This window comes from Elephantulus edwardii, unplaced genomic scaffold (assembly GCF_000299155.1).
Source record: "Elephantulus edwardii isolate Elephantulus edwardi_28Jun2011 unplaced genomic scaffold, EleEdw1.0 scaffold00015, whole genome shotgun sequence".
NCBI lineage: Eukaryota > Metazoa > Chordata > Mammalia > Macroscelidea > Macroscelididae > Elephantulus > Elephantulus edwardii.
In genome coordinates this window covers 7,518,538-7,545,834 of record NW_006399765.1, presented here as the reverse complement: position 1 = coordinate 7,545,834, position 27,297 = coordinate 7,518,538, and the positions used below count along the sequence as shown (strand labels likewise).

At 38.7% G+C, this 27,297-nt stretch overlaps 1 protein-coding gene and 1 pseudogene across 2 annotated transcripts in view; one reads left to right on the top strand and one right to left on the bottom strand.

Moving 5' to 3' along the window:
- The first annotated feature begins 4,681 nt into the window (after positions 1-4,681).
- PIGU (phosphatidylinositol glycan anchor biosynthesis, class U) overlaps positions 4,682-27,297 on the top strand; it is a 117,583-nt gene continuing 94,967 nt past the window's right edge. Inside the window, exons 1-2 of one of the 2 annotated variants that reach the window (XM_006881460.1) lie at positions 4,682-5,008; positions 17,092-17,156. In XM_006881460.1, the coding sequence (XP_006881522.1) occupies positions 4,879-5,008; positions 17,092-17,156 (195 nt within the window). In that variant the 5' untranslated portion in view covers positions 4,682-4,878. The remainder of the gene's footprint in view (positions 5,009-17,091; positions 17,157-27,297) is intronic. The other variant, XM_006881461.1, reaches the window with a different exon arrangement.
- On the bottom strand, positions 5,056-16,994 carry LOC102848869 (annotated as a pseudogene).

Sequence of the window (27,297 nt, the reverse complement as noted above, 5' to 3'; positions counted from 1 at the left end):
CTTTTTACCCTACTGGAGAAGTTTTTGGATGTGCATAGGGATTTGAGTCTTAGAAGGTCCCATTCATCTATGTTATCTTCTCCTGGTTGTAGTTTCTCTACTTTCAAGAGCAAGTTTCAGAATCTGTTTTATAATCCATTTTTATTGTTCTTTCTTTCTTTTCAGTCATCTTTGCCATCTTGATGTATGATGTCATTGATTTCATCTCAAAACTCATATGGTCTTTGGTAAACTCGTGTACAGTGCATCAAATCTATTGAGATCTATCCTAAATGTATGTGGTATATACTGAAAAGAGCACTGGTGGCCAAGTGGTAAGAAGCTGAGCTGAAATCTCAAAGGCATATGGTTCGAATCCACCAGCTGCTCTGTAGGAGAAGGATGGCCAATCTCCTCCTATAGAATATTCTGTCTGTGAAAACCTGCTGTAAGGTCAGCTATTGGTTGGTGCCAATTCGACAGCACACAACATACACTGAGGTTTATATTTTGGCTTTTATAGGCTTGCTGTGATTTTCCTCAGCTTCAACTTGAACTTGCATATAAGCAACTTCAATTTCTTCATCTATCATGATGTTACCTATTGGCCTGGTGGTGAGGACTTTTGTTTTCTTAATATTAAGATGCAATCCATGTTGAATGTTGTAGTCTTAGAGCTTCTGAAGTAAGCACTTAAAGTCCTCCTCGCTTTCAGCAAGCAAGGTTGTGCCATCTACATAATGCAGGTTGTTGATAAGTCTTCCTCTGATTCCAGTGTCACATTCTTCTTCAGAAAGTCTAGCTTTGTCTACCAAGTCTACCAAGGCTTTTAGAATGGAGTTTCTGATTTGCTGTGGACATTACCATAAAAGAGCTCGCAATAGGTTTTCTTTTTGCTATCTTGCCAGCATTCAACCTATTTAGCACATTTTTTATGTCCCATTTTGGTTCTATTGCTTGAGTGCTAGTAGAAATAAAATTTATTTCTTTAAGTTTGTCTGTATAATACAATGTTTCTCCTCTTTCTAATCCTTTAAGGAAAAAAAAAGTCCAGCTTTTGAATGATTTGCTTTGCATACAGTTTGAATAGGTGTGGAGAAAAGATACAGCCCTGATGTACACCTTTTTTTGATTTTAAACCTCACAATGTTCCCCTGTTCTGTTCAGACAACAGCTTCTTGGCCTAGGTATAAGTTTCGCACTACCAAGTGTCTGGGATTCCCATTCTTCTCCATGTTAGCCACAATTAAAGATCCACACAGTCAAATGAATTCCTTTGTATAGTCAATAAAACACAAATAGACTTCCTCCTGATATTACCTGCTTTCAGCCAAGATCCTTCTGACCTCAGCAATACAGAGCTCTTCTGTGTTATGCATAAATATCATAAAGTATGGCACAAATGAAAACCACAATGAGATACCATCTCACATTTGTTAGCACAGTAATGATCATAATAACCGAAATCAATAGGTGTTGGTTGTGAAGAAATGAAAACTTTCATCCACTGCTAGTGGGAATGTAAAAGGATACAGCCATTCTGAGTTTGTTGGTTTCTTTTTTTTTTTTTTAGTTTGTTGGTTTCTTAAAAAGTTAAATTAAAAATCAGTATAAGATCCAATAATCTCAGTCCTAAATATATTCCCCAAAATGAAGACAGAAATGCAAATAGAAACCTGTACACTAATGTTCACTATGGCGTACTTTTACATAATATCCATAAGATAGACACAATAAAAATATCTATCAACAGATAAATGGGTAAGCAAAATCTGGTACATACCTACACTAGAATACTGCTTACCTATAAAGAGAAATGAAACCCTGATACATGCTACACACAGACAAACCCTGGAAACATTAAGCTTAGTGAAAAAAAGTCAGTTGCAAAAGGACAAATACTGATGATCTTTTTTATAAAATTAGCAAACACATAGAAACCAAAAACTGCTAAGAGTATAAAGGAGTGCGAAGAAGTAGAGTTTTTTGCTTAGAGGACAATGAGTTTATATTAGTGGTGGCATAATAATTTAGAAATAATTTGGTTGCATTCTTCAAATTAGGCAACTATTAATGAGAATGGTTGCCTAACTTTAAGAATGTAATCAGTCACTGAATGGTCCACGTAAAAAGTATTAAATTGGCATACACTGGGAAGGGTCAATCGATTTGATGGGTGGAAGGAGGGGTGGATAAAGGAAATGGAAAAGATACAGTGAGAAAAAGAAAGTAAACCAGTATAAAATGTTTTTGTTTTTTTTTAATTGGCATATGCGTTTGCTGTATAACTTCACCACCATTTAAAAAAAAGTTTAGCTGAGTATTTGGCACAGTCAAATCAGAATCCACTTATAGCTCACCCTCCAGCAGGGTTTTCAGAGGCTATAAACCACCCATTTTGTCCTGTAGAGTTGCTGGTGGATTCAAACTGCCAGTGAGGTGCTGCCTTTGGGTTAACAGTGCAAGTCCCTATGACCTAGGCAACCAAAACTCCCTGATATTGCCCTCATAATAGTCCCTTTATCTCTGGAGATTTACCTTTTGTACTAATCCAGAAAGCTATAGCTTGGGCCTTTTTGCATTTGCCTAGCATTCTGTTTCACTGTTTTCCTTCTCTCATTATCTTATTTGTGCATTTAATTTCTATTTGTGTTGTTATTCTTTGACTCTCTTCTGCTATTCCCCAAGTTCTGTAAAGGTGAAAGGGATGTGTGTGTGTGTGGGGGGGAGCCATGGTGCAATATTGTTGCTGCAGTATCCCCAACACTCAGTACAGGGGCTAAGGATATAGTGATCATTTAAAAAGGGACATCTTGCTTAAGTGGTAATGAGTGCCTATTAAGGGTGTTGGATATTAAAATGGAAAATAGTATTGATGGTTGTACAATATGGTTATGTACCATGAAGTCAGAACCTACTCACAGTTGACCCTCCAGCGGTTTTTCTGATGCTACAAATCACATAGGGGATTGCCCATCTTTCTCTCAGGGAGTAGCTGGTTTCTCTCATGGAGACAGCTACTGACTGGAAGAGAATCATATTTTTCCCCATTCCCAAGAGAAGTGACCCAACAGAATGTAGAAATTATCAAACAATATTATTAATTTCACATACAAGCAAAATATTACTTAAGATCATCCAAAAATAGAGAACTGCCAGTAGTTCAGGTTGGGTTTAGAAGAGGTCATGATACCAGGGATATCATTGCTGTTGTCGATGGATCCTGGCTAGAGAATATGGAAAGATATCTGTTTTTTATTGGCTATGCAGACTGTGAGGATCATAACAAACAGGGCTAACTTTGAGAACAGGAATACCAGAACACTTATGCTTCCATGAAACCTGTATCTAAACCAAAAAGCTGTCCGAACAGAGCAAGGCCACACTGCATAGTTTAAAGCCAAGAACTGTATGCATCAAGTTTGAATCCTTTTTCTATACCTATTTAGTCTGTAGGAAGCGCAAATATTTTGAAAAGCTGTTCAAAATGTAGCATCAGGATCAGCGGAAGACTCATCAGCCCTCTCTCTGCATTATGCAGATGACACTTTGCTTGATAAAAGCGAAGAGGACTTTGTGAGCTCGCTGCAGAGGATCAAGGACTGCAGTCTTCAATATGGATTACATCTCAACATCAAGAAAACAAAAATCCTTACCACTGGGCCAACAGGAAACATCCTGATAGATGGAGGAAAAGATTGAAATTGTCAGCAATTTCATCTTGGTGACCAACAATCAACACCGTTGGTACCAGTAACTGGATCAGGAAACCTACAGCATTGGGAAAGTCGGCTGTGACAGACCTCTCCAAAGTCCTGAAGAACAATGGTGCCAGTTTAAAGACGGAAGTGTGCTTTTTTCCAAGCCATAGTCTTCCTAATCACCTGTTCTGTGAGTTGGACAATTAATAAGGATGGGAGTACAATCAATGCCTTGGAGTTGTGGTGTTGGAGAATAGTGCTGAGTATCCATCGTGAGCCAAAAGAACAAACATATGTCTGTCGGTCTTAGAGAATGTGAAACCAGAGTGCTCTTTGAGGCAAGAATGGCGAGGCTTCCTCTCACACACTTTGGGCATAGTGTTAGGAGAGGCTATTCCCTGGAGAGACATACCATGCTTGGAAACGTTGAAGGTTAGCGAAAGAGAGGAAGACCCTCAACGAGATAGAGTGATACAGTGTCTGCAGCAATGCGTTCAAGTGTTTCAGGGAGGATAAGGATGGCCCAGGATAGGGTTCAGATCTTTTCACAGAGTCGCTATGAGTCCCACTCGACTTGAAGGCCGTTAACAATAACAAAATGTATCCTCAAAACCCAAGAGAATACCTAGAATAAAATAGCGTTCAGTAAACTACAGAATAAATACTTAAATCAAAATTTAATTGTCTTTAACGGTGACTACAGCAATGGGCTCATGTGTATCAGACAGGGTGAGGCTGGCACAGTTTAGGACAGGATTAAAATCTGTTTCTGGTAGGGTCGCTGTGAGTCATACTCGAATCGATGGCACCTAAAACACTTAACAAACAAGAAAAAGGGCAACATTTTATGGAACACACACACGCCTGAGCGAACTAGTTTTTAGACTCGCTCAGAATCCAAGGAAGAGAGTTGCCCTCCCTTTGCTTTCCATGGCGCTCCCGCGCCCGCGCGGTTTTGCTGTTCACCTGTTATCGCAGAAGTCACCCAGGAGTTTCTGATAAGCTTGAGCCGCCCGGCTTTCCGTCGTCCGGGTCCCGCCGCAAAGACTCCTGGGCGTGTTAGTTTCGGAGTTTGGCTGCTCCGCCCGCAGCTTCGGCGCCGACAGGACGGCAGGACTACAGGGGGCGGTGCCCAGGCTTCGGGCTCTTCCGTTCGGCGTTTCCCTCCCTCCCTGCCGGCGCGCCCGCCCCAGCTATCATGGCGGCTCCCTTGGCTTTGGTGCTGGTGGTGGCTGTGACCGTGCGGGCGGCCTTGTTCCGCTCCAGCCTGGCAGAGTTTATTTCCGAGCGGGTGGAGGTGGTGTCCCCACTGAGCTCTTGGAAGAGAGGTGAGGCTGTTGGCTGGAGTAGGCGGCCCTGTCCCGCTGGCGCTGTCTCAGTTCCCTTGAATGGAAGGCAGCGGCTCCGGCCTCGAGCGCGTGGTTCTGAAGGAACCGATCGGTTCCTGGGGTCCTCGGGGAGGGCGGGGTCTGGGGGCGGGGCTGCTGAGTGCAGGGCCGGGGGCGGGGTTGGAAGGAAAAGGTTGCAGGAGCTGGACCACCTGAGGGGTGGGAATCTTAGGGGGCGTGTCCCTTTGAGGGTCCAGAGCCTCGTGCAGTGTTCCAGGGAAGCATTGGGGTTAGAGGAGGTGATGTTGGAAGGGGTGGGATTTGGCATTGGGTCTTGAGATGGCCTTCCCGTGATAAAGAATGATGTGTGAGGGGGGTCAGGGTGTGGGGACCTGGCTTACCTTGGAGAGAAGACTGTTTAACTGCTCCGTCTCAGTCTGAGGCTTGCAGTGCAGTTTTTCTTGGTTTTTGTAATTTTTTTTAAAATTAATCAAATATTGTTTTATACTGGCATTTACAGTGAGACACAGTTTGGGCAAGAGGAGCCACAGGTTATTGAGGGAGATAGACAGAGTTATGATCATGTGAGAAAAGTGTCTCCCTGTTTTTTCCTTAGCATCTCTGACCCATAATTAGCTCTCTTACTTTTCTTACTCCCTAAGGAGGTGCGATTTGAGCTATCTATGGATGATATAGTGCTGGTAAAGTGATTAGACAAAAAGGGAGTTCCGGTGTATGTGCCTTCAAGTCCACTATGACTTATAGCGGCTCCATGAACGTCACATCTGAACCTTACTCTATCCCGTGCCATCCTTTTCATCCTCAAAATGCTTGAGACCATTGTTATAGTCACTATGTTCATCTTGTTGCAGGTTTTTCTCTCACCCTCCACTTTTCTCAGCCTTTTTTTCCAAAGACTAGCCTGCCTGGCAACCCTACTTATAGTTGCCTTTCCTCCAAGACAGACCTATTTGTTCTTTTAGCAGTCTATGAGATATTCAGACTCTTTCCAGCACTATAATTCAAAGGCATCAATTCTTCCATCATCCTTATTCATTGGCCAACTTTTAGATATATAGGAAGCAGAATAGTGGCTTAGGTTAAATACATTTGACTTAGTCTTTGAACTGACACCATTGCTCTTTAGCACTTAGAGACCTTGACAGCAGATTTCCCCAATGCAAATCTTTTGATTTTTTTTAACTGCTTGCTGCCATGGGTATTGATTATGGATCTGGATAAAATGAAATTACTGGCAACTTCAACCTTTTATCATCTCTCATGTTGGTCCAGTTGTGAACAATAAGTTTTAGTTTCCTTCATTTTGAGATGTAATCCGTATTGAAAGCTGTGGTCTTTGACCTTTTGTAAAAGTGGTTTAAGTAATTTTCATTTTCTGCAAGCAGGATTTTGTCAGCATAAGGCAGATTATTGATGAGTCTTGCTCCAATTTTGGTACCACATTCTTCTTCATAGCCTTTTTTAATGATTTGCTTGGCATACAGTTTGAATGAGTAAGGAGAAAGGATACAAGCCTGATGGACACCTTTTCTGATTTAAAACCATGCAGTGTTCTGTTGGTCTGCTTTATAACTGATAAAACAGGGACAAGAAATGGTTAAGGAAAGGCAGCATCTGCCCAATGTAGTAGAGTCATAGGTTATGTTGGGACCAGAATTAGAAAGTTAAAAGCAAGCAGGCAGACTTGATTTTGAACTATAATATCCATACAGTGCATATGTAAGTGTGTTGTTGTGCCCCATAGCTGATCCTCTAGGGGGTTTACAGAGGCTGTTAATTCCAAGGGAGAAGATTGCCCATTGTTCTTCCGCAGAGCAATTGGTGGATTCTAACTGCATTTCTTCGAGATTGTGGCACAGCTTCTTACTAGAAGGCCACCAGAGCTCCTTTATATAAGTGTGGTGATGTTGTTGTTGAGTACCATCTATTTGGAACAGACTCATAGCTGACCCTCCGTGAGGTTTTCAGAGGCAGTTAATCACACAGGAGATTGCCCATCCTTCTCCTGCAGATTCTGGCTGGCGGATTCAAACTGTGTGTATTCAGGATTGCAGTGCAAGTTCTTACCCCTAGACCACAGAGCTCTCTTATATAAGTGTAGAGGTCAATGAATTTTTACAAACTGAACATAATTTGTATGTTCATATCAAGAAACAGTATTACCAGCACCCTATAAGTCCCCTTCATGACTTTGAAGCATTTTAAATGCTAAGAATTTTGAATTTAACCTATAGACATTTTAGAATGTGTAATGGTATAATGCGTGGGTGTTTTATGAGTAGAGCTAAGGTTTATGAAATAATTTATTATTGACTATTACAAGCCTTTTATATACTTTTTCTATTTAATCTTCACATTAATTCTGTGGGACATATATTACTTTTTCCATTTTACGTATGAGGAAATTGATATTTAGAGACTTTAAACAACTTGCTTGGATTGCTGGGTGTTGTCAGGTAGATTTCGATTTACAGTGACCACAGGTGTCAGAATAGAATTGTTCTATAGGGTTTTCTTGGCTCTAAAATTTATAGATGCTTATTGTCAGATCTTTTCTCAGCACAGCTACAGAAAAAGTTCACACTGACATCCTTTCATTTGTGCCACCTGGGGCCTAGTGGTAAGAAGCTGCTCTGCAGTCCCAAAGGCAAGGTAAAAATCCATCAGCTGCACCATGGGAGAAGGATGGGTAAACTCCTCCTGTGCGATGAACTACCTCTGGAAAACCCACTGGAGGGTTGGTCAGCTATGAGGCAGTCATAGGAGGTGAGTGCCCATCTTTCTCCTGCTGATGTGGTCAAACTATGTGCCTTTGGATTGCTAGCACAACTCCTGACCACTAGGCCGCTAGAGCTCCCTGATAAAACTCTGGGGCTTTCTGCAAATGCACTATTTCTTCTTTAACTTTACCCACTAATTTTTGCCTCTGTAAATTCATCTAACCTGTGGCCATTATCATTGATACTCCAAGGTGATTTTTCTATTTTTCTTCATTCTTGTTTTAGACTATTTTTGTGTTTTTAGAAAAATTTACATTTGGATTAGGTTCTCCTTTAACAATTTCGTACAGTGGCTTTGGCTAGACTTTTCACAATGTGTCAGCATTCCCATTGTTTGCATTGTTTCCATTAATTGAACTTCTTTGTCACTGCTTCTTTTCTTTGCTGTAGTGTGGATGTTGACTTTTAAGTGTCATTTAGTTGATTGTTTAAGAGGAGCACAGGTAACATTATTTATTTTATGAGTCCTCTAGTTTTTGGCTGGTGGATAGACCTCCAAGAGTGGTTTGAGTTCCATGTTTAAAGGGATTCTAGGGTAATAGTCACCAAAGTAGGAGCTAGAATGTTGTCTTTATGAGCTTTGTTATACCAAACTGAGTTTCCCGCAAAGACTTTATAAAACATAATGGATGTTGTTGTTCTTGTTGTTAAGTGCCATCTAATCGCATAGCGACCCTATGAATGAAAGTCCTGGGCACCTCCTGTATAACTTTCATCCTTTCTCCAGATTCATAGGGTTTCCAGAGGCAAACTATTGTGGAAGTGGATGCTACTCCTGCTTCCAAGCTCGTTTTATTCGGGGAGCTTCACCAAACACTGTCCACCATGGGTAACCATTCTCTCATTTGACTCATCAGTGTCACAGTGTTCGGATTCACAGCAAACACGAGTTACCTCTGTACAGCAAGTAGACATACCAGGGTTATACGACCTAGAAGGATGTTTCACCAAAAACAATTAAAGGCAGGCCTGAGGGCTGCGGAGTAGAGTCACCCCCCTTTGGCTTGGGAGCATTGTTTTCTGTCCTCTAGGCCAGCTGCGCTCTCTCACACTCTCTCTCTCCCTCTCTCTCTCTCTGTCTGCTGTTGTTGTTGGTGGTGTTGTTAAGTCACAAGCGACTCATAGCGACCCTACAACGAAAGTCCTGCACACCTCCTGTATAACTTTCGTCTTTTCTCCAGGTTCATATTTCATAGGAATGATTATATGAAACACAATATTAGTGAATAGGGTGAAACACAATGTAGATGAACTTTGTAACCAAACTAATATAAATTGAAAAAAAAAAGACTACGTTCCTAAGCTCTCAAACTTAGCAACCCAATACTGCAAAGTGTTTGCTTATATCTATATAATTGTGTCCATAATTGTGTCTCCTTCCTTGGAAAGGGACATCATGCTTGGAAAGCTGGAGGACCAGTGAAGGAGAGAAAGACCCTCAATGAGATGGATTGATATTGTGACTTCAGCTATGGACTCTAGTGTCTCAGAGATGTTGAGGATGGCACAGGATAGGGCATGTTTCAGGTGGGTTGTTCATAGGGTCACTAGAAGTCATAATCGACTTGACAACAATCTGCTTTATTTAGTATATCCATATATGCAATACATAAATATTTGCCTACAGAAGCACCTACATCTGTGTATTCTTAAGTGTTTACCTATACATTTATAAGCATACCTATCTACCTATGTACCTGTGCATATTTTTTGGGGGGTTGTTATTACTGTTATTGTAAAAGTATATGTGTGTTGTGGCCTTTACCATTGTTGTTATGTGCTTTCAAGTCACCTGTGATTTGTAGCGACCCTATGTACAATAGCCCTAAACCCTGCTTTATTCTGTGCCAATCTTATTGTCTCTGGCACACCTACCCCCATTACCCTAGTCATTGAATCAATCCATCGAGGGTCTTCCTGTCTTGTGCCGTCCCTCCACCCTCCCAAGTATGTCGTCCCTCTCCAAGGACTGGTCCTGACTTGCAACATATCCAAAGTATGTCTGACTGAGCTTCAGAATCCTTCCCTCCAAGGAGCAGCCTGATCTCACCCTTTCTGGGACGAACCTGTTTGTTCTCATAACAATGTTAGTGAATAGTACATAGTATATTCAATACTCTTCTCCAGCACTAAAGCTCAAAGGCTCGGTCATCGCTAGTCATTTTCCAGCTTTCTGATGCATAACAAGTAATTGCAAAGACTGTGGCCTGCATCAGGTGCATCTTAAGTCTCCTAACTGACATTGTTGCCCTTTAGTACCTTGGAGAGGTCTCTGACAGCGGACTTTCCCCAGTGCAATTTGTCTTTTAATTTCCTGGCTGCTGATACCAAGGGTGTTGATTGTGAAGCCAAGCAAACTAAAGCTGTTAACAATCTCAGCCTCTTCACCATTTATTATAATGCTGCCAATTGGCCCAATGGTGAGAATCTTTGTTCTCTTGATGTTGAGCTTCAATCCATATTTAAGGCTGCAGTGATAGGTGTTGAATGGCCTTTACCATAATCATTCCTTATTCTTGTGTATGTAGTGTCATCTTTTACATTGATCAAGTTGTACTGACCTCACTGTATTTGCTATTGCCTTCTCTATCACTAAACTAACAAATGTCTTCTATTTAAGAAATGGATTCTCATTTTTTCACTTTTTCATTTCTGTTAACTAACAAAGAATGGTGTTTTACTTATGTATACCTATTCATGGGTTTTTATAATAGTGAGGTTGCACAGTAGTAGTTCTTTGATTTATTTCATTCAGCACGAAGTTCTCCAGATTCACCTATATGCTATATTATCTAACTCAGCAAAATGGATTGACACAGTGACTAACAGTGGGCTCAAGGATATAAGAGATGAAGAAGATGGTGCAGAATAGGGCTGTTCGTGGAATAGATATGCATTATAGTTTATTCAAAGGTGATTGCATAATATTCCATTGTATATATGTACAACAGTTTGCTTAACCATTCATCCAGATGAACAACTTAGGTTGTTTCCATCTCTTTGCTATTGATGGTAACAGTGAACATAGATGTGCACTCTCTATTTGTGTCAGTAGTTTCATTCCCTAGGGTGTAGATCTAAGACTGAGATTGCTTGATCATAGGGTACTTGTATTTCTATTTTTGAGGAAGCTCCATACAATATTTCATAGCAGCTCAACAAATTCAGAATTTTACCATGTTATGAAGATAACAGAGGCATATTCTAGCTGCTTGTTAGAGGATATATTAATAAATGAATTGATGCACAATATCAAACAAAAATATATCTTAAAAAATGACATTTTAGAGAATTGTCTGAATGTTATACAGTTTGTCTGTTCCTCTGGATATTTAAAAAAATTTCCTTTTGAATTAAACCAGGCATAGTGGAGAGCAAATATCTCTAGGTAGTACCATGCTGTTCTCTGTAGAATTGCTCTGTAGGATACCATTGGTTTAGATGGAGAAACACTTTGTGAAATGGATCCCCTTGGATGTTTAGTAAAGCTGCTCATGAATATTTTAATAGTTATAGCACACAGCACTTCTTTTTATGTCTTCTTGAGGGTAGTTTCATTCTGGTCTTTACATAGTAAGTTCCTGTTCCAATTGTCTTGAACAATGGACTTTGTTTTATTTTATGGCTATCATGAATGGTATGATTGGCTAGGGTCTATAAAGTTTAAAGCCATATTGAGTACAAATATATTGGGATATTTTTGGTGACCTTTGTGACTTTGTTATTGATAATTAAATCACATGGCTCAAAAATCAAAGGTACAAAAGGTATGTGATTAAAAGGCAGCCTTCTGAGACTTTTCTGCAGTGGTCTTCAATTCTGTAGAGGTGGCTATTATCAGTTACTTTTGTGTTCTGAGCTATTTTCCACATTTCCAAGCAAAAAGAAAATTTTTGTGACTTCACTTTGTGCTTTTAAAAAAATCTTATGTGCTTCAGGAAACCAGAATTAAGGTTGCATAGAGAAGTGTACTTGGAGTGGGGGGTGGGGGGAAGGGACGTGGGAATTGTATACTAATGAAGGAATTTTTTTATTTTTTCTTTTTTTTTCCCTCTCTTCGGAGGGGGAAGCGAGCTGGTGGGGAGGGGTGGGAAGGGAGAAAATTGCGGTAATGAATGAATGGAAATCCAAAACCTCTGTAAAAATAAAAAATTATAAAAAAAATCTTATGTGCTTAAAAAAAATTTTCCTACTTTTTATTTATTTTAATTTTTAGAAAATATTGCCTCCTTGTTGCTAAAGATTCAGAAAGTACAGAAAAGCTCAAAGAAACAAAGTATTTTCTAATTTATCACCCAGTCATGTTAATATTTGTGTTCATTTTTCCAAGAATTTTTCATTGAATACATGTTTATTCTTTTTCTCACAAATGAAGGAATGATTTAAAATATTTAAAAACTCAATCATACTTTACATACATTTTATGACCTTTTCTATTTAATACTATTTCAGAGATGGTTTTTCTTCAGTAAATATAGATTATCTTGTAATTTTAGATTTTAAATGTTTAAAAATAATTTTAGATTTTTCAAAAGCAGTAGAGTTCCGTTTTACCTGTTTAGCACAGCTTCTTTTAATGCTAACATCTTAAAACTAGTATATTTATCTCAAACATAAAATTAATATTGATAAGATACCTTTAACTAATCTAGAGGCCTTATTTTAGAGTATTGCCAAATTTTCTGGTCCACAATCCAATCTATAAGTCTACATTGCATTTAGTTGTCATATTATCATAAATTACTCTTAATCTGAATCAGTTTTCAAACTTCTCTTATTTTGTATTTTAGATTACTGGTTTGTAGTTCTTTAGGATGTCTTTCAATGAATTTATCTAGTATTTTCTCATGACTTAGACTGAGTTTATACTTTTTTTTTGGCCAGTGTACCACAATTTTGGCACTGGTACAAGTGTTTTATGCCATCTCAGTGTATCATGTTGTTGTTAAGTGCCGTAGAGTCATAGGCGACTCATAGTGACCCTGTGAACGAAAGTCCACAACACTTGTGTGACTTTCATCCTTTCTGCAGGTTCATAGGGTTTCCAGAGGCAAGGTATTACGGAAGTGGATGCCACTTCTGCTTCCAAGCTTGTTTTAATAGGGGAGCTCCACCAAACACTGTCCACCATGGGTAACCATACTCTCATTTGACACATCAATATCTCAGTGTTCAGCTTCACAGCAACCACAAGTTACCTCTGTACGGCAAGTGGACACACCAGGGCTATACGACCTACAAGAGTGTTTGACCAAAAACAACGCTAGCAAACTCTGGGCCAGAGAACCCAATCCATCTAGCAAGTCCACTCTGCGGCCACCTGCTTCGGGCAAAAAGAAAGCCACAAGCGCCCAGCGTTCCATACGTGCCTCTCTTCCGGCTGCAAGAGGCCATATCCATCCAGCTGACACTGAGACTCAGGAGAGACATTCGCCATTATCCTGCAGGTGTGGCCATACATTTCAATATTTTACCATTCCGGCATGCCCAAATGCTGGCAAACTCTGCGCCAGAGACTCCTAAACCATCTAACAAGTCTGCTCTGTGGCCACCTACTTATCAGTAGATAATTGGTATCAGATCTGAACTGATCAGTATTTAAACTTGTTGATGTATTTCTGGAGATTATTAAATATTTCATTGAAATAATGAATGTCAGTCTTATCAGTTTAATATTCTTTTCCCCTTTGTGATTATTTTGCATTTCATTTTTGCCGTTGATTTTAATATCTATTGATACCTTTTATTTATTACTACAGTATCTGCTAAATAATGATTTTCTCTTTTCTGTCTTGCCGTCTAGATTCTTTACTTAGTGCTGTTTTGTAAGGAAGAAATGTTCTTTTTTCTCCTACTATTATTTATTTTATATCATAGTAAGTTTTTAATTATAATGTGTTCCACTGTATATATGTATCATAATTATTTTAATGAATCTCCATTGTGAACATTGGATTATTTCCAACCTTTCAATATTGTCAGAAATGTAATGAAGTGCCCTTTAGGCATTTGCTATCTGCTCCCTAGAAGAAATTACCTAAAAACAATAATTTCTAAGTCAAAGACACACTTAAAAACTATATCTTGCATTCTAGAAAGGTTACTGTGAGTGGCACTTGAACAATAATCATGTGAGTCGGTGCCTGTTTCCTAACATTAATATTTCTAAAAGAAAGAATACTGTTTCTTAACAGTCTCTGATTTGCTATTTTACTGTGTTTTGGAACTAGGCAGAGTGAACATAAAGCAATCACTTTTTAGAGTTGGTAAAAATTACCAGGAGATAGAAAGAAGGTTACAATTTAACATTAAAAATGAAAAAATGAATATTGCCCCAGAATGAAAAGAGAAGCACTGTGTAGAAAACAGTCATTAGAAATGTTCAAATCAACACTTCAAGCTGTTTATTGGGAATGATATTTAACAAATCAAATAAACTCTGAGATTCTCTTGGTTCTGCGATTAAGTAATACTTTGTTTTTCTTTTAAAGAGATAGCCTTTATTCCTTTAAATTTTTTTTTTTTAGGTAGCCTTTATTTTAAGGAATTTTTTTTATTAGTAAATTGAAAAGTGGTAAAAATTTAAAAAATTTTTATTTTGAATAACTGTTAAGAAAGATTGACCAGAAACAGTCTAAACAAGAGTGAAAATTTATTTAATATTATTGAAACACTTGTGTGCCGTCAAGCTGGAACAGATGCATAGCTTACCCTCTAGCAGGTTTTCAGAGGCAGTTAATTGCATGAGAGGAGACTGCTTATTCTTCTGTGGAACAGCTTGTGGATTTGAACTACATGCTCTTAGGATTATAACACATCTTCTTACCCCTAGGCCACCAGAAAATAATTTCAGTACGATGGCCTAGGGTATAATAAAACCTCTTTGGTACTTGAACAAGATGGATTGAGGCAGGGACTATAATAATGGGCTGGGGCATAAGAGGATGGTACAGAAGACAAGGTTCAGATTTGTTGCTTGTAGGTTTTCTTTGAGTTGTAGTTGACTTTATGGCACCTAACAACAACAGTAGGACTGTCAGTGATTTGAAAACCAACTGCATCTCACTTCTTTAAATGCTTGGAGGTATAATGAACAAAGGAGAACTCTCATGGCCTAGTAGTTGTCGGGTGTTCTGCTGACAACTCAAAGGCACGAGGTTCAAATCTACCAACTGCTCCATGAGAGAAAGATGGGCAGCATTCTCCAATGCAGTTTCTTGCTGCTGAATATCTTCTGGAGGACCAGCTCTGAGTTGATTATTCTGAGTTGAGGGTACACAACAAAACACCACCACAATGAACAAGATTCAGTCGCTTCTGGTTTTTTTCAGGAATATGTAAAAAAAAAATTCTAATAAAACCCCAATATATCTTCTTTGTAAATGTTCAATACAGATACAGTTTCAATATTTTCATTCCCTCATGACATGGTTTAAGGATTTTGTTCACAAGTCAAACACCAGCTATCCAAAAGAAATGGTCATCTATAGGTTCACAGTCAAAGAGTTTTGGGCTGCATCTATTGACATTTCTTTCTTATTTTATAAATTTTATTATTTTTGTGTGTGTACTGTCAAATCGGATCTGACTGGTATAGGAGGAGATTGTCCCTCCTTCAGCAGAGCATCTGGTGCATTTGAACCACACACCTCTGGGATTGCAGTGCAGCTTCCTGCCACTAGGCCACTAGAGCTCCCTAAGCAACTGACATTTCTATCTTCAGGAAAGATTTGGGTTCTAGAAGGCACATGCCAGAAGTTCTACTAAGTAGTTAGTTGGGGAGCTCTAGGAATTGTGCTGCCAGCATAAAGGTGTGCAGTTTGAATCCACAAATGCTCTGCAGGAGAAAGATGAGCGGTCTTCTCTCATGTAATTTACTGCCTCTGAAAACCTGCTGGAAGGTCAGCTATGGGTTGGTTCCAATCTGATAGTACCTAACAACAAGAACAAGTAGATAATCACAGGACGATGATGTCAAAGGGATACCAGATGGTTCCAAAGTCTAGCACTTAACTTGGAACTCTTAATTTAAGGTTTTGTATTTTACTTTCCTCGTTTCATTAATCACCAAAATGTTTTGGTCAAACATTCTTCTAAGTGGTATAGCACTGGTCTGTCCATTTGCTGTGCAAAGGTAACTCGTGGTTGCTGTGATGCTAAACACTGTGACAGTAACAGTTTCATTAATGATAAAAACATAATCCAAATCCCTGATGTAGTCATTATACTCAAGGGCATTTCCTACAACAAACTTATCTGGAATTTTAAATCTGACAAAATCTGGTTTATATCTGACACTTTAAGGAGTTCTTTTCATCAGCAAGCTGGCAACTTTTGCCATCTTGCCTTATACTGCCTGACAGAAGAAAGCAGGTTTGCATTGTTTTGCTGGTGTCAATTACATCTTCAATAATCAGGAGATTCTTTTCCATTAAAGGTGAAAGATCATCTCCACAAATTATTTTGTGACTTCTATTCATTGGTCATTACAGTAGCTCTTCAGTGTGAGAAAATATAGCTATAGTCATAGGAATGATTCTGTATTTCTGTCGAGTGCTTTGATGTAATCCAGTGGGTCAGCAAAGAATTTATAGCCGCCTATGAGTGCACAGAGGACTATAATGTGATAATCTTCTGTTTCTTTAATCACATCCCAAACAAGCTCTACAGGCCTGTTCATAATTAGGCTATGAGGAATAAAGGTCTTTACCAATTCCTTCATGTAATTATTTAGTCAGAAGTCAAAGTCATTGCTGTCAAGTTGGAACCGACTTCAGAGGCTGTAAATTGTATGGGAAGAGATTGCTCATCTTTCTCCCAAGGACCAGATGGATTTAAATTGCCAGAGAGACTTGATCTTTTAGCTAGCAGCACGGTTCTCTATGGACTGTGCCACCAGAACTCCCTCACATAATGATTCTTCATGATGATCATTCATTGCTGTTGAGTCTGAACAGACTTGTAGCTGACCCCTCCAAAAAGTGTTCAGAGGCTGTAAGTCACACTGGAAGAGATGGCTTATCTGTCTCCTTAGGAACAGCTGGTGGATTTAAACCTTTGGGCTGGCAACTTTCTTCACACTAAGCCAGCAGCGTTCTCACTTAGTGATTTGGTATACGAAGTAAGTCTCGGTGGTAGCCTGCCTCATCATTACTACTCATGACCTTGGAGATAATGGTCACCATCACAGAGTCATCCTCGCAAGGGAGTAGGTCATTCTTTGTTTTGTAACATTTGCCTGTGTCTTCAGTGTTTAGTAAACTTGAATGTCTTATCTTTCAGTGGTTGAAGGCCTCTCACTGTTGGACTTGGGAGTGTCTCCATATTCTGGAGCAGTATTCCATGAAGTAAGTGGCCTTGTTTTCTTTCCTAGGTACTAAAAGTAATTCATAGTCTCAGATACCAAAGCTTAATCTGTTTGTTTTGTTCAAACATTAAAAGAGATCTATTTTTGAAAATTGTATTCAGAAGCAGATCTTTTTTAGATGTCTTCTGCATAAGATTTCACAACTATAGTGGAAATGATCCAGATTAAGATTGTAATTATGGGAAGCAGAAGAGACTTCTGTAAAAATTTTCATTTTAAATGACAAAAAATATAGTAAACAGTTCCTAGTACATGTATAAATTATATTCTAATTGGCATTTAATTTGGTTCTTTGGAACATGTTTTCTTCTGTAAATTGATGGCAATGTTGGTTCCATAGAAAGCCCACAAAAGCCTATTTTACCCACAATCATAGTCTTATGGGCATTTAGGTCAGTTGGCATAGTATTGTCAGCAAAGGAAATGTTCTATGTTCTACTTTGATAAGTAACAGCTGGGGTCTTAAAAGCTTATGAGTGGCCCTCTAAGAAGCTACTATTGGTCTCTCCCTTTCTGGAGTGAAAAAGAATGAAGAAAGACTCAAGGAAACAAAACCAAAGGACTAATGGATCACTCAGATCACTATTAAAACCAGCTACCACAACCCATTGCGATCACAGAGAGGGTACTAGACAAAGAGGGAGAAAAATGTAGGGGGAGGTGGGAGTTAAAAAAGACCATTTTATTTGGTTAATAGAAACTGGTGGTATCCTTGAGACCATGTTCTGTAGATATCCTTCAAACCAAGAACTGAACTGAACCTACCTCTGGGGAATTAACCTTCAGCCAAATAGCTATTATTTGTTGTTATTTACCGTGAATTCTGAACCAACTATAGCTGACTCTTCAGTGGATTTTCAGAGACAGTGAATTGCACAGGAGGAGACTGCACATTTTTCTGTGGCGGAGCAGCTGGTGGATACAAACCATTGCCTTCGGGTTGGCAGTGCAACTCCGTACCATTAAGACACCAGAGTTCTTTTAGCCCAACAGTAGACAGAACTATAATGTGAATATTAATTTTTAGAAGGAATTTACTCCTCAGAACAATCAACAGTGAAGCCAAAGGAGCAACATTTGCCACAAAACAAAACCCAAAACAGCGGGCAGCAAAGGAGGTGAACAAAAATGGAGTATCTAGGGAGGAGGTGGAAAGAGTGCTCTTACGGTGAGAGAATTGCAATCAGTGTCATGAATTAAAAAAAGAAAAAAAAGGTATAAATTGTTGGATAGAAAATTTGCTCTGTTCACAATAAGAATAACAACAAAAAACTTTTTTCACCCATAAAATTAGTTCTTAAGATTAATAAAGGCCCTCTCTGTTAAACCACTGTCATTTCTTGTTTGAATTACTTAACAGCTTCCTGATAAGTATTTTTGCTTTCAGTCTTGTTTATTTACCTTTATTCTATGAATGTAAATCCAGTTTTGACACAGTGACTGCAGCAATGAGCTCAAATATATCAGAAATGATGAGAATGGCACAGGATAGGACAGGGTTCATATCTGTTGTTCATAGGATTACTATGAGTTGTACTTGACTTGATGGCACCTGACAACACAACAGTTTTGTCACTGCCTTGCTCAGTACCTTTGAATGTTAACCATTGACCTCAGGTTAGAAACCCAATACTTTTGAGGGTCATAAAAGCCCTGTGGACTCTGCTGTCATATCAGCTACATTTTTTCCACTCTATCTTTCCAATTCTTAGTGGCCATTCCATTCTAAAGTAGTTTTTAAATTTGCCTCTTACCTCTCTAATTGTTTTTCTTTTATTTATTCATTGTTGTACATTTTCTTGCCCCTTACCCACCCTGCCCACTCAGCCATGCATCCCTTCCTTGTTCCACATTGTTCTCATACCTATAATGCCTAATCATATATTCCTTTTGGACAGTCTTCTCCTCGTCTGTTCTAATGCAGTGTTCATTATCTATCCACTCTTTCCCATTCTCCACCTAACTGCCCTTTGTCTGTCCTATTTTATAACAACAGTGTTATGCAGTAATTGTCCTTTTGTGCCAGAGATATTTCACTGAGCATAAGGTCCTCAAGGCTCCCCCATGTTGTGTAATGTTCAGCACATAGCTGAACTTTGTTCAGCTCTTTAATTTCTTTTCCCCCCCATTTTATTTATTTATTAAATAGCATTCAGTTTATTACAAATATTTAGTATTGGCTTCCCCTACTTCCCCCCTTTTGTTTTTATCATAATTATGTTATCATCTAGATGAGCATTCTTTCATTTAATTTCTTACCTTTGTTTTAGCTTCTCAGCATTCTAGTGAAATTTCCAAAGTCTCTTCTGACATTCTTTTTGGTCTTTTCTTTTTGCCCTGTCTGTAATGAATTTTTGCTTTTTTTCATGGATGACGTCCTTAATGTTTTCTCACAGCTCATGTGGTCTTTGATCATTAGGGGTCAAAGCTTTGAACCTATTCTGGATGGTTCTATTAATTTCAGGTAGAATAAACTTAAGGTTATACTTTGATTCTCAAGGATTTATTTTTTATTTCTTCAGTTTCCGTTTTTATTTACATATGAGTAGTTGATGATCTGTTCCAGTCAATACCTGCTATAGAGTTACTGTTGTTATGCTTGTATACTGTAGAGTCAGAACTGACCCATAGCTCACCCTCCAGTGGGTTTTCAGAGGCAGTTAATCGTATGGGAGGAGATTGCCGGTCCTTCTCCCACAGAGCAAGTAGTGGATTCGAGCTACATGCCTTCAGGATTGCAGCACAGCTTCTTGCCAGTAGGCCACCAGAGCTCACTGTACCAAAGAGTCCCTGTACCAAATAGAATTAGCTGTGTGAAATTTATCTCTCAATATGGCTTTCCTAGATACTGAAGTTTACTTTGCCATGTTGCTGGGTGGAAATATGCAAATAGGGCATTTTAGCCTATCCATGAAGGGATTTCGCTGACTGTTCCAAAAGGGGATTGGCCACTTTCACCAATCCACGAGGGGATTGGCTGATATCACCAATAAATTTGCATGATTCCAACAACAGCAGAGAATCTCTGTTTTACCACTAGTAAAGGAGAAGTAGGCATGCAGTGGACACCCTTCAGGACCAGACGTTATTGCACGATATAGACTTATAGCAGCAGCAGCCATGGCCAAAGCATTGGCAAAAAACCAAGGAATTGATGGAATACCAATTGACATAGTGCAACAAACAGATGCAGCCCTGGACCAGGCTGTGCTGAGAAATCTAGAAGACAGCTGTTTGGTCAACTGACTGGAATAGGTCTATATTTATTCTCATCCCTAAAAAAGGTGGTCCGACAGAATGTGGAAATTATCAAACAGTATCATTAATATAAAATGTAACCAAAATATTGCTGAAGATTACTCAGAAACATCTAGAGCATTACATTGTACGAGAACTGCCAGAAATTCAAGCAGGATTTAGAAAAGGCTGTGGCACCTGGGATATCATTGCTGATATCGCATGGATTTTGGCAGAAGTTGAGTATATTAGGATGTCTATCTGTGTTTTGTTAACTATGCAAAGACTTTTGATTGTGTGGATCTGTATAAAAATAAAGGGCCATGTGGGGACAGGCATAGCTGACCTTTACCAACTTCACGAGGGGAACTGTCCTTATCCACAGCATCAGTAACACAAAACTGATTCCAATGAAGTCAGACATGTCCCCCTGTGCTCCCGTACATCTTTCTACTCATCTCAACACCAACTGTACTGCTTTTCTGGGTCCAAAATCCAATATGATAGCTCACAGACCACAGAGAACCATATTGGGAAAACTAAAAGGTTATAATCCAGGTTAATACAAGCAATCCAAGTGCCCATCCATAAACGAATAGATCGAAAAACTGTGGCACATCCACACAATGAAATACTATGCAACATTGAAAAACAATGAAATAATGGTTCCAAAGCACAGCTTGAGAAGACAACAGCCAAGTATTTTTTTTTAAATTATTTTATTTCATTATTTTTTGTGTGTACCGTCAAATCAGATCAGACTGGTACAGGAGGTGATTTTTCCTCCTTCTCCAGCAGAGCATCTGGTGGATTTGAACCATGCACCTCTGAGATTGCAGTTGCAGCTTCTTGCCACTAGGCCACCAGAGCTCGCCACAGCCAAGTATTATGACAAAATGTGCAAAGAGCTGGAGTCAGAAAAGTAAAAAGGAAGAACTCACTCAGAGCATTTTCTCAAGCTGAGAAAACTAAAGAACAAATTCAAGCCTCTAGTTACAGTATCAAAGGATGCAGAAAATCTTGAATGATCCAGGAAGCAACAGAAGAATATGCAGGAAATACACAGACTCACTGTACCAAAAAGAATTGGCACAAGTTATAGTTTAACTTGATTATTAAAAGACTGCCTATCTTGAACATTATGTTCTGAGGTCTAGTTAGGTGGGATAAAGTTGACAACAGCAACTCAAAATATTAGATAGGAAACTTAGGGAGCAGGGAGTTTTTAAGCAATTCAAACTCAGATAAGGTAGGTGAGAGGTTGTATAACTCAAAAGATATATTCAGTGTTCCTGAGTTGTACAAGTAGAAACTGTTGAATTGGTATATGTTTTGCTGTCTATATTCTTAATAAGAAAAAAAAAAATAAAGCATTTAATTCATATGAAAGAAGACCACCATGGAATTAATTTTTTAAAAAAATCAATGACAGGGAAATCCCCCAACATTTAAAAACTAAATACCACATTTTTAAATGTCCCCCAACATTTAAAAACTAAGTACCACATATCTAAATAACCCACAGATCAAAAAAGTTAAAAGAGAAGTTAGAAAATATTTTTAACTAAGTGAAAAGGATAACACAATGTATCAAAAATATGTGGGATGCTGCTAAAGCAGGACTTATTAAAAGGAAATTTATGATACTAAATGGCATGGGATAGGGCAGTATTCCAATCTGTTGTTCATAGGATCAGTATGAGTCATAGCTAACTCCATGGTACCATATAACAACAACAAAACCAAAAATGTTTATATTCATAAAGAAGAAAGGCCGTAAGTCAGTGACTTAAGTGTCTGTGTTAAGAAACTAGAAAAATAAAAAGCAAACTAAGCCCAGAGTAAACAGAAAAATGAAATAATACAATGCTAAGCTGAAACAAATGAAATATTAACCAAAAAGAATAAAAAACCCCCACTTCAATGAAAAACTGGTTCTTTAGGACAAAGAGTAAAAATTAGTAAACTTTTGGGTCACTATCTTTGATTGTGATAATGTGGTTTCATGGTATTATATGTCAAAACAGTTTAAACATGCACAGTTTTGTATGCCAGTTATACTGCCATAATACTGAAGTTTAAAAATAATATGGTTTCAGTAATGGAAAGTACCTGCAGAAAAATAAAGCTGAGTAAAGGGATAAAGAGTGATGATGGTCATGTGTACAGCTATTTTAGATAGTATGGTCAGGGAAGGCTCTTGGAGGAGGTTAAATCTGAATAAGTGACCTAAATGAAGCAAGCCAGCCATATGATGCCCTTGATTTGTAAGTGAGCTTGGCATTTGTGAGTTGTGGAAAAAAGGCCTGTGTGAGCAAGGCAAAATAACCAAAGGAAAAAATGATGGAGATTAGTTGAAAGGAGAAGTTAGAGTCAGACTTCATAAGACTTTGTGTAAACATGGTTAGCAGTTGGAATTTTATTTTTAGTGTGATGGGAAGACATAGGAAGTTGTTACGTGAAAAGGCAAGTGGTCAGGTTTATGTGTTTTGTTTTATGAGTAAAGCTGTGGCTCTCATGAGGGAAACTGATTCTTAGAGTGAGAAATAAATAAAGCAAGGAGAATGATTAAGTTACTCCTGCAGTAAGTAGTCTAAGCAGGATGATGGTGGCATGGATCTTGAGTTAGAGTTGTAGAATAAAACTTTTGAGTAATTTTGATGTGAGATGTGAAGGCAAGAAAGTACTCAAGGTTTCAAAGAAATAGATTTATTGTGTTTTTGTTTTGCTTGAGTAACTGAATTAATATTGGTGGTATTTATGGAATTGGGACATACTATTTCATAGATGATTTTATAAGAGGTGAGTTTTATAAATTGTGGCTTCAGTCTTGAACTTTCTTGGATCGCTTCTGGAGGGAGCATGAATAGTAATAATCTTGTGTGTGTGTGTGTGTGTGTGTGTGTGTGTACGTGTGTACCATCGAATCAGATCCAACTGTTACCGGAGGAGATTGCCCTCCTTCTCCACTGGAGCATCTGGTGGATTTGAACCGTGTACCTTTGGGATTGCAGCACAGCTTCTTGCCACTAGGCAACCAGAGCTCCCTGACGAGTAGTATTAATCTTTTTTTAAAAAAAATTTAATTATTTTTGTGTGTGTGTACTGTCAGATTAGATCTGACTGGTACAGGAGGAGATTGTCCCTCCTTCTCCAGCAAAGCATCTGGTGGATTTGAACCATGCACCTCTGGGATTGCAATGCAACTTCTTGCCACTAGGCCACCAGAGCTCAGAGTAGTATTAATCTTATGGAGAGGCTAGAGGAGTAGGGTTTGGGAATGGGAAGTGGTAAAGTAAGAGTTCAGATTTTGCCAACCTCGAAGTGTTTTCTCCCATGGTACAGCTGGTGATTTAAACCTCCTGCTTTTGGGTTGGTGGTGCAGCTCCCTACCAATGAGAAGCTCCTATTATTAATAGCAAACATAAATTTGTATGTCATTTGAGCTGACAGACAAGATGAATAGATAAGTAAAAGGAACTTCATGATCCTGCACTGGTTTGGCAAAGGGTATTTCAATGTGAGTTTCTGTATGTGCTGCAAATAAACTCATATAGATAGTGGAGATAATAGGAGATAATGTTACATAAATCTCTTAACTATAAGCAAACCCCAATGGGTCATTAGTCAGAAAACTTCAGTCTTGTAAGTCTTGGGAGACAGTAAGGTCAAATGGAGTAACATAGTCCACAATAACATTCTTTACTCTATGTTAGTGAATAAAGACTAGAGATTAAAAGCTTGTAAGTAAAAAAAAAAGAAGAAGAAGAAAAAAGCTTGTAAGTGGCCGTCTAAGACAAAACCATTATTGTTCTCTCCCTATCTGAAACAAAGAATAGTGAAGAAATGAAAAGACACGTGGAAACAATTAGTTCGTAGTGCCAGTGGAACTCAAGATCCTCAACTGTCATGTCTCTGAGATCACAAGAACCCTATGATGCCTGGCTGCTACTGTTAACCACTCTGAAAAGGACCATAATAATTCCTGGATGGTGTGGGAGATAGATGTAGAAGAAAATTGAAAGTTCTGATAATGATGAGGGTTACTGGCCTGGTTGTTGTTGTGTAAACCCTATGAACAGCCAATTTGAACCCTGTCCTATCCTATGCTAGCCTCATCATTTTTTGATATACTAGAGCCCATTGCTGAAGTCACCATGTCAGATCTTGTTAGGAATCATCCTCTCCTTTGCTGAGCCTCTATATTTCTAAGCATAATGGCCTTTACCAAGGAAAAGCCTTGCCCCTACCTATCTAAAGTATGAAACATGAAGCTTTACCATCTTTGCCTTCAAGGAGCACTCTGACTACACTTCTTCCAAGATCTAAAACATCCTTTCGGCAGTCCATGGGATATTCAGTATTCTTCTCCAGCATCACAACTCAAAGACGTTAATTTTTCTCTTATCTTTATTTATTATATTCATCCTTATTCACTGGCTTGGTAGAACCTTTGAAACTCTGACCCTTAGCTGCCGTTTGAACCTGAAACTAAACTTACCCCTATGGACAACTTTCAGCCAAACAGTAGATCTGTTTAAAGGGAATAACCCCATGTACTGCAATCCCAGAGGCATGCAATTCAAATCCACCAGATACTCTGTTGGAGGAGGGACAATCTCCTCCTGTACCAGTCAGATCTGATATGAGGGTACATACACAAAAAAATTAAAAAAAAAAAGTGAATTACACCAGAATACTCAGCACTTAGACCACTTAACTCCAAGATTTATCCGAGGATGAAACCCAAAAGGTAGGAAGGGACAAGATGGAGAAATGAATGAAAGCAAGAACCTCAGAGAGGTAGTAGGAAGAGTGATGATAGGGATTGTAATCATAGGTTCACAATTAACACCCTTGGTATGAGCAGTCAGGAAATAAGGAGACACATTGCACTGGGAAAATCTGCAGTTAGGGACCTTTCCAAATTATTGAGGAGTAATGATGTCAGTTTGAGGACTAAGGTGCGTCTTATTCAGGTTGTCTTTCCAGTTACTATCTATGGATCCGAGACCTGGAGAATGAATAAGGATGACAGAAAAAGAATTAATGCCAGGGAACTCTGGTGGCCTAGTGGCAAGAAGCAGCGCTGCAATCCTGAAGGTGTATGGTTTGAATCCACCAGATGGAGAAGGAGGGACAGGCTCCTCCTGAGTCAGTCAGATCTGTCTTGGTGGTATACAACGAGCAAAAAAAAATTATATATGTAAAAAAAATAAAATAAAGAATTGATGCCTTTGGGCTGTGGTGTTGGAGAAGAGCACTGAACATTCCATGGATGGCCAAGAGAATGAACAGATATGTTCTGGAGAGGGTGCAGCCGGAGTGCTCTTTGGAGACAAGAGTGATGAGGCTTTGCCTCACATACTTTGGATATGTTGCTAGGAGGTGTGATTTCTTGGAGAGGGACATGATGTTGGCAAGGATGGACAGTTGTTGAAGGAGAAGATGATCCTCAACCAGGTGGATTGACACAATGACTGCTGCAGTGGTCTCTATGTGTGCGAAGTGTGAGGATGGCACAGGACAGAACAGGATTCAGATCTTTTGTTCATAGGGTCACTATGAGTCGTGCTGGACTCTGTGGTACCTAACAAAAACAATCACTGTCATAAAATAAAGTATGTAAGATGCACACCCATGTTTATTGCAGCTTTGTTCGCAGTAGCAAAGAGCTGGAAAAAAACCCAAGTACCATCAACAAACAAATGGATAGAGAAACTCTGGTATAGTCACACAATGGAATACTATCTGTATTGAAAAACAAAAGGACAAATATTGCATAGGGCCACTGTTGTAAAACAGGATTGACATCAGTGTTGAGGGAAGACAGAAAAGGAGGGGAGGAATGATGTATATTGCATTGAAACAGATGAGGGAGAAAACTGTTTAAAAGGGACATATGAATGGGTATTCTTGTCATTACAGAAGTCCAGAGTGAAGGCTGCATAGTGGAGTGGACTTGGGGGAAGGGATTGCATAACAATGAAAGAGTTTTTCTATTTCTTCTCAAGGAGAAGAGTGCATTGGGGGAGAGGGGTTGAATAGGAAGAAAAGCGCAACAATGAATGACAGTAAACCCTAAGTCTCTGTAAACTTTTATTAAAATTAATTAAAAATAAATACAAATAAAAAAGAAAGTATGTATTAATAGTTGAATGGGACAGCAATCTGCTCTGTAAACTTTAAAATAATAATCGTAATAAATTACAATTTAAAAGAAATAAATATATGTTAGGGTTAAACTTTTAATAATAACAATAACAAAAAGAATAACATGAAGTATTTGTAAAGAGTTATATGGAGTTAAAGTGTTCAAAGGTCCTTGTATTGTCCAGAGCAGAGAGTGGTAAAAGTCATAATTTTTAATTATACTCTAGACTAGAATATAGGTCATAACTTTAGATTAGCCACTAAAGTAATACTAACTAAATGTGTAACCTAACCTCACTGTCATTAATTCTATCTCATTATGACGCTAGAGGATGAGAGTAGAGTTAGTTGTCTCTTAGGGTTTCCAAGGCTGTGAATCTTTATAGAAGCAGAATACCTCATCTTTCTTCTGTGGAGAATTCAAACCACCAGCTTTTTGATTAGCAGTCCAATGCTTAATCCACTACTCTAGTGGGTATCCTGTAAATGTTAAACAAGTTAATGGAGGAGATAATAGAGTAATATAAAACAATGCAGAAAAAAGGCAAGAAAGAAGAGAAAATGCATGTAGGAACTTGATAAATAAAAAAATTAGGAAGATGGTAAATAAGAAATAAATTTATAATTTCATTACCAATGTTGTTGTTGTTGTTATGTGCCGTCGAGTCGCCTGCAACTCATAGCGACCCTATGTACAACAGCCCTAAACTCCACTCTGTCCTGTGCCAATC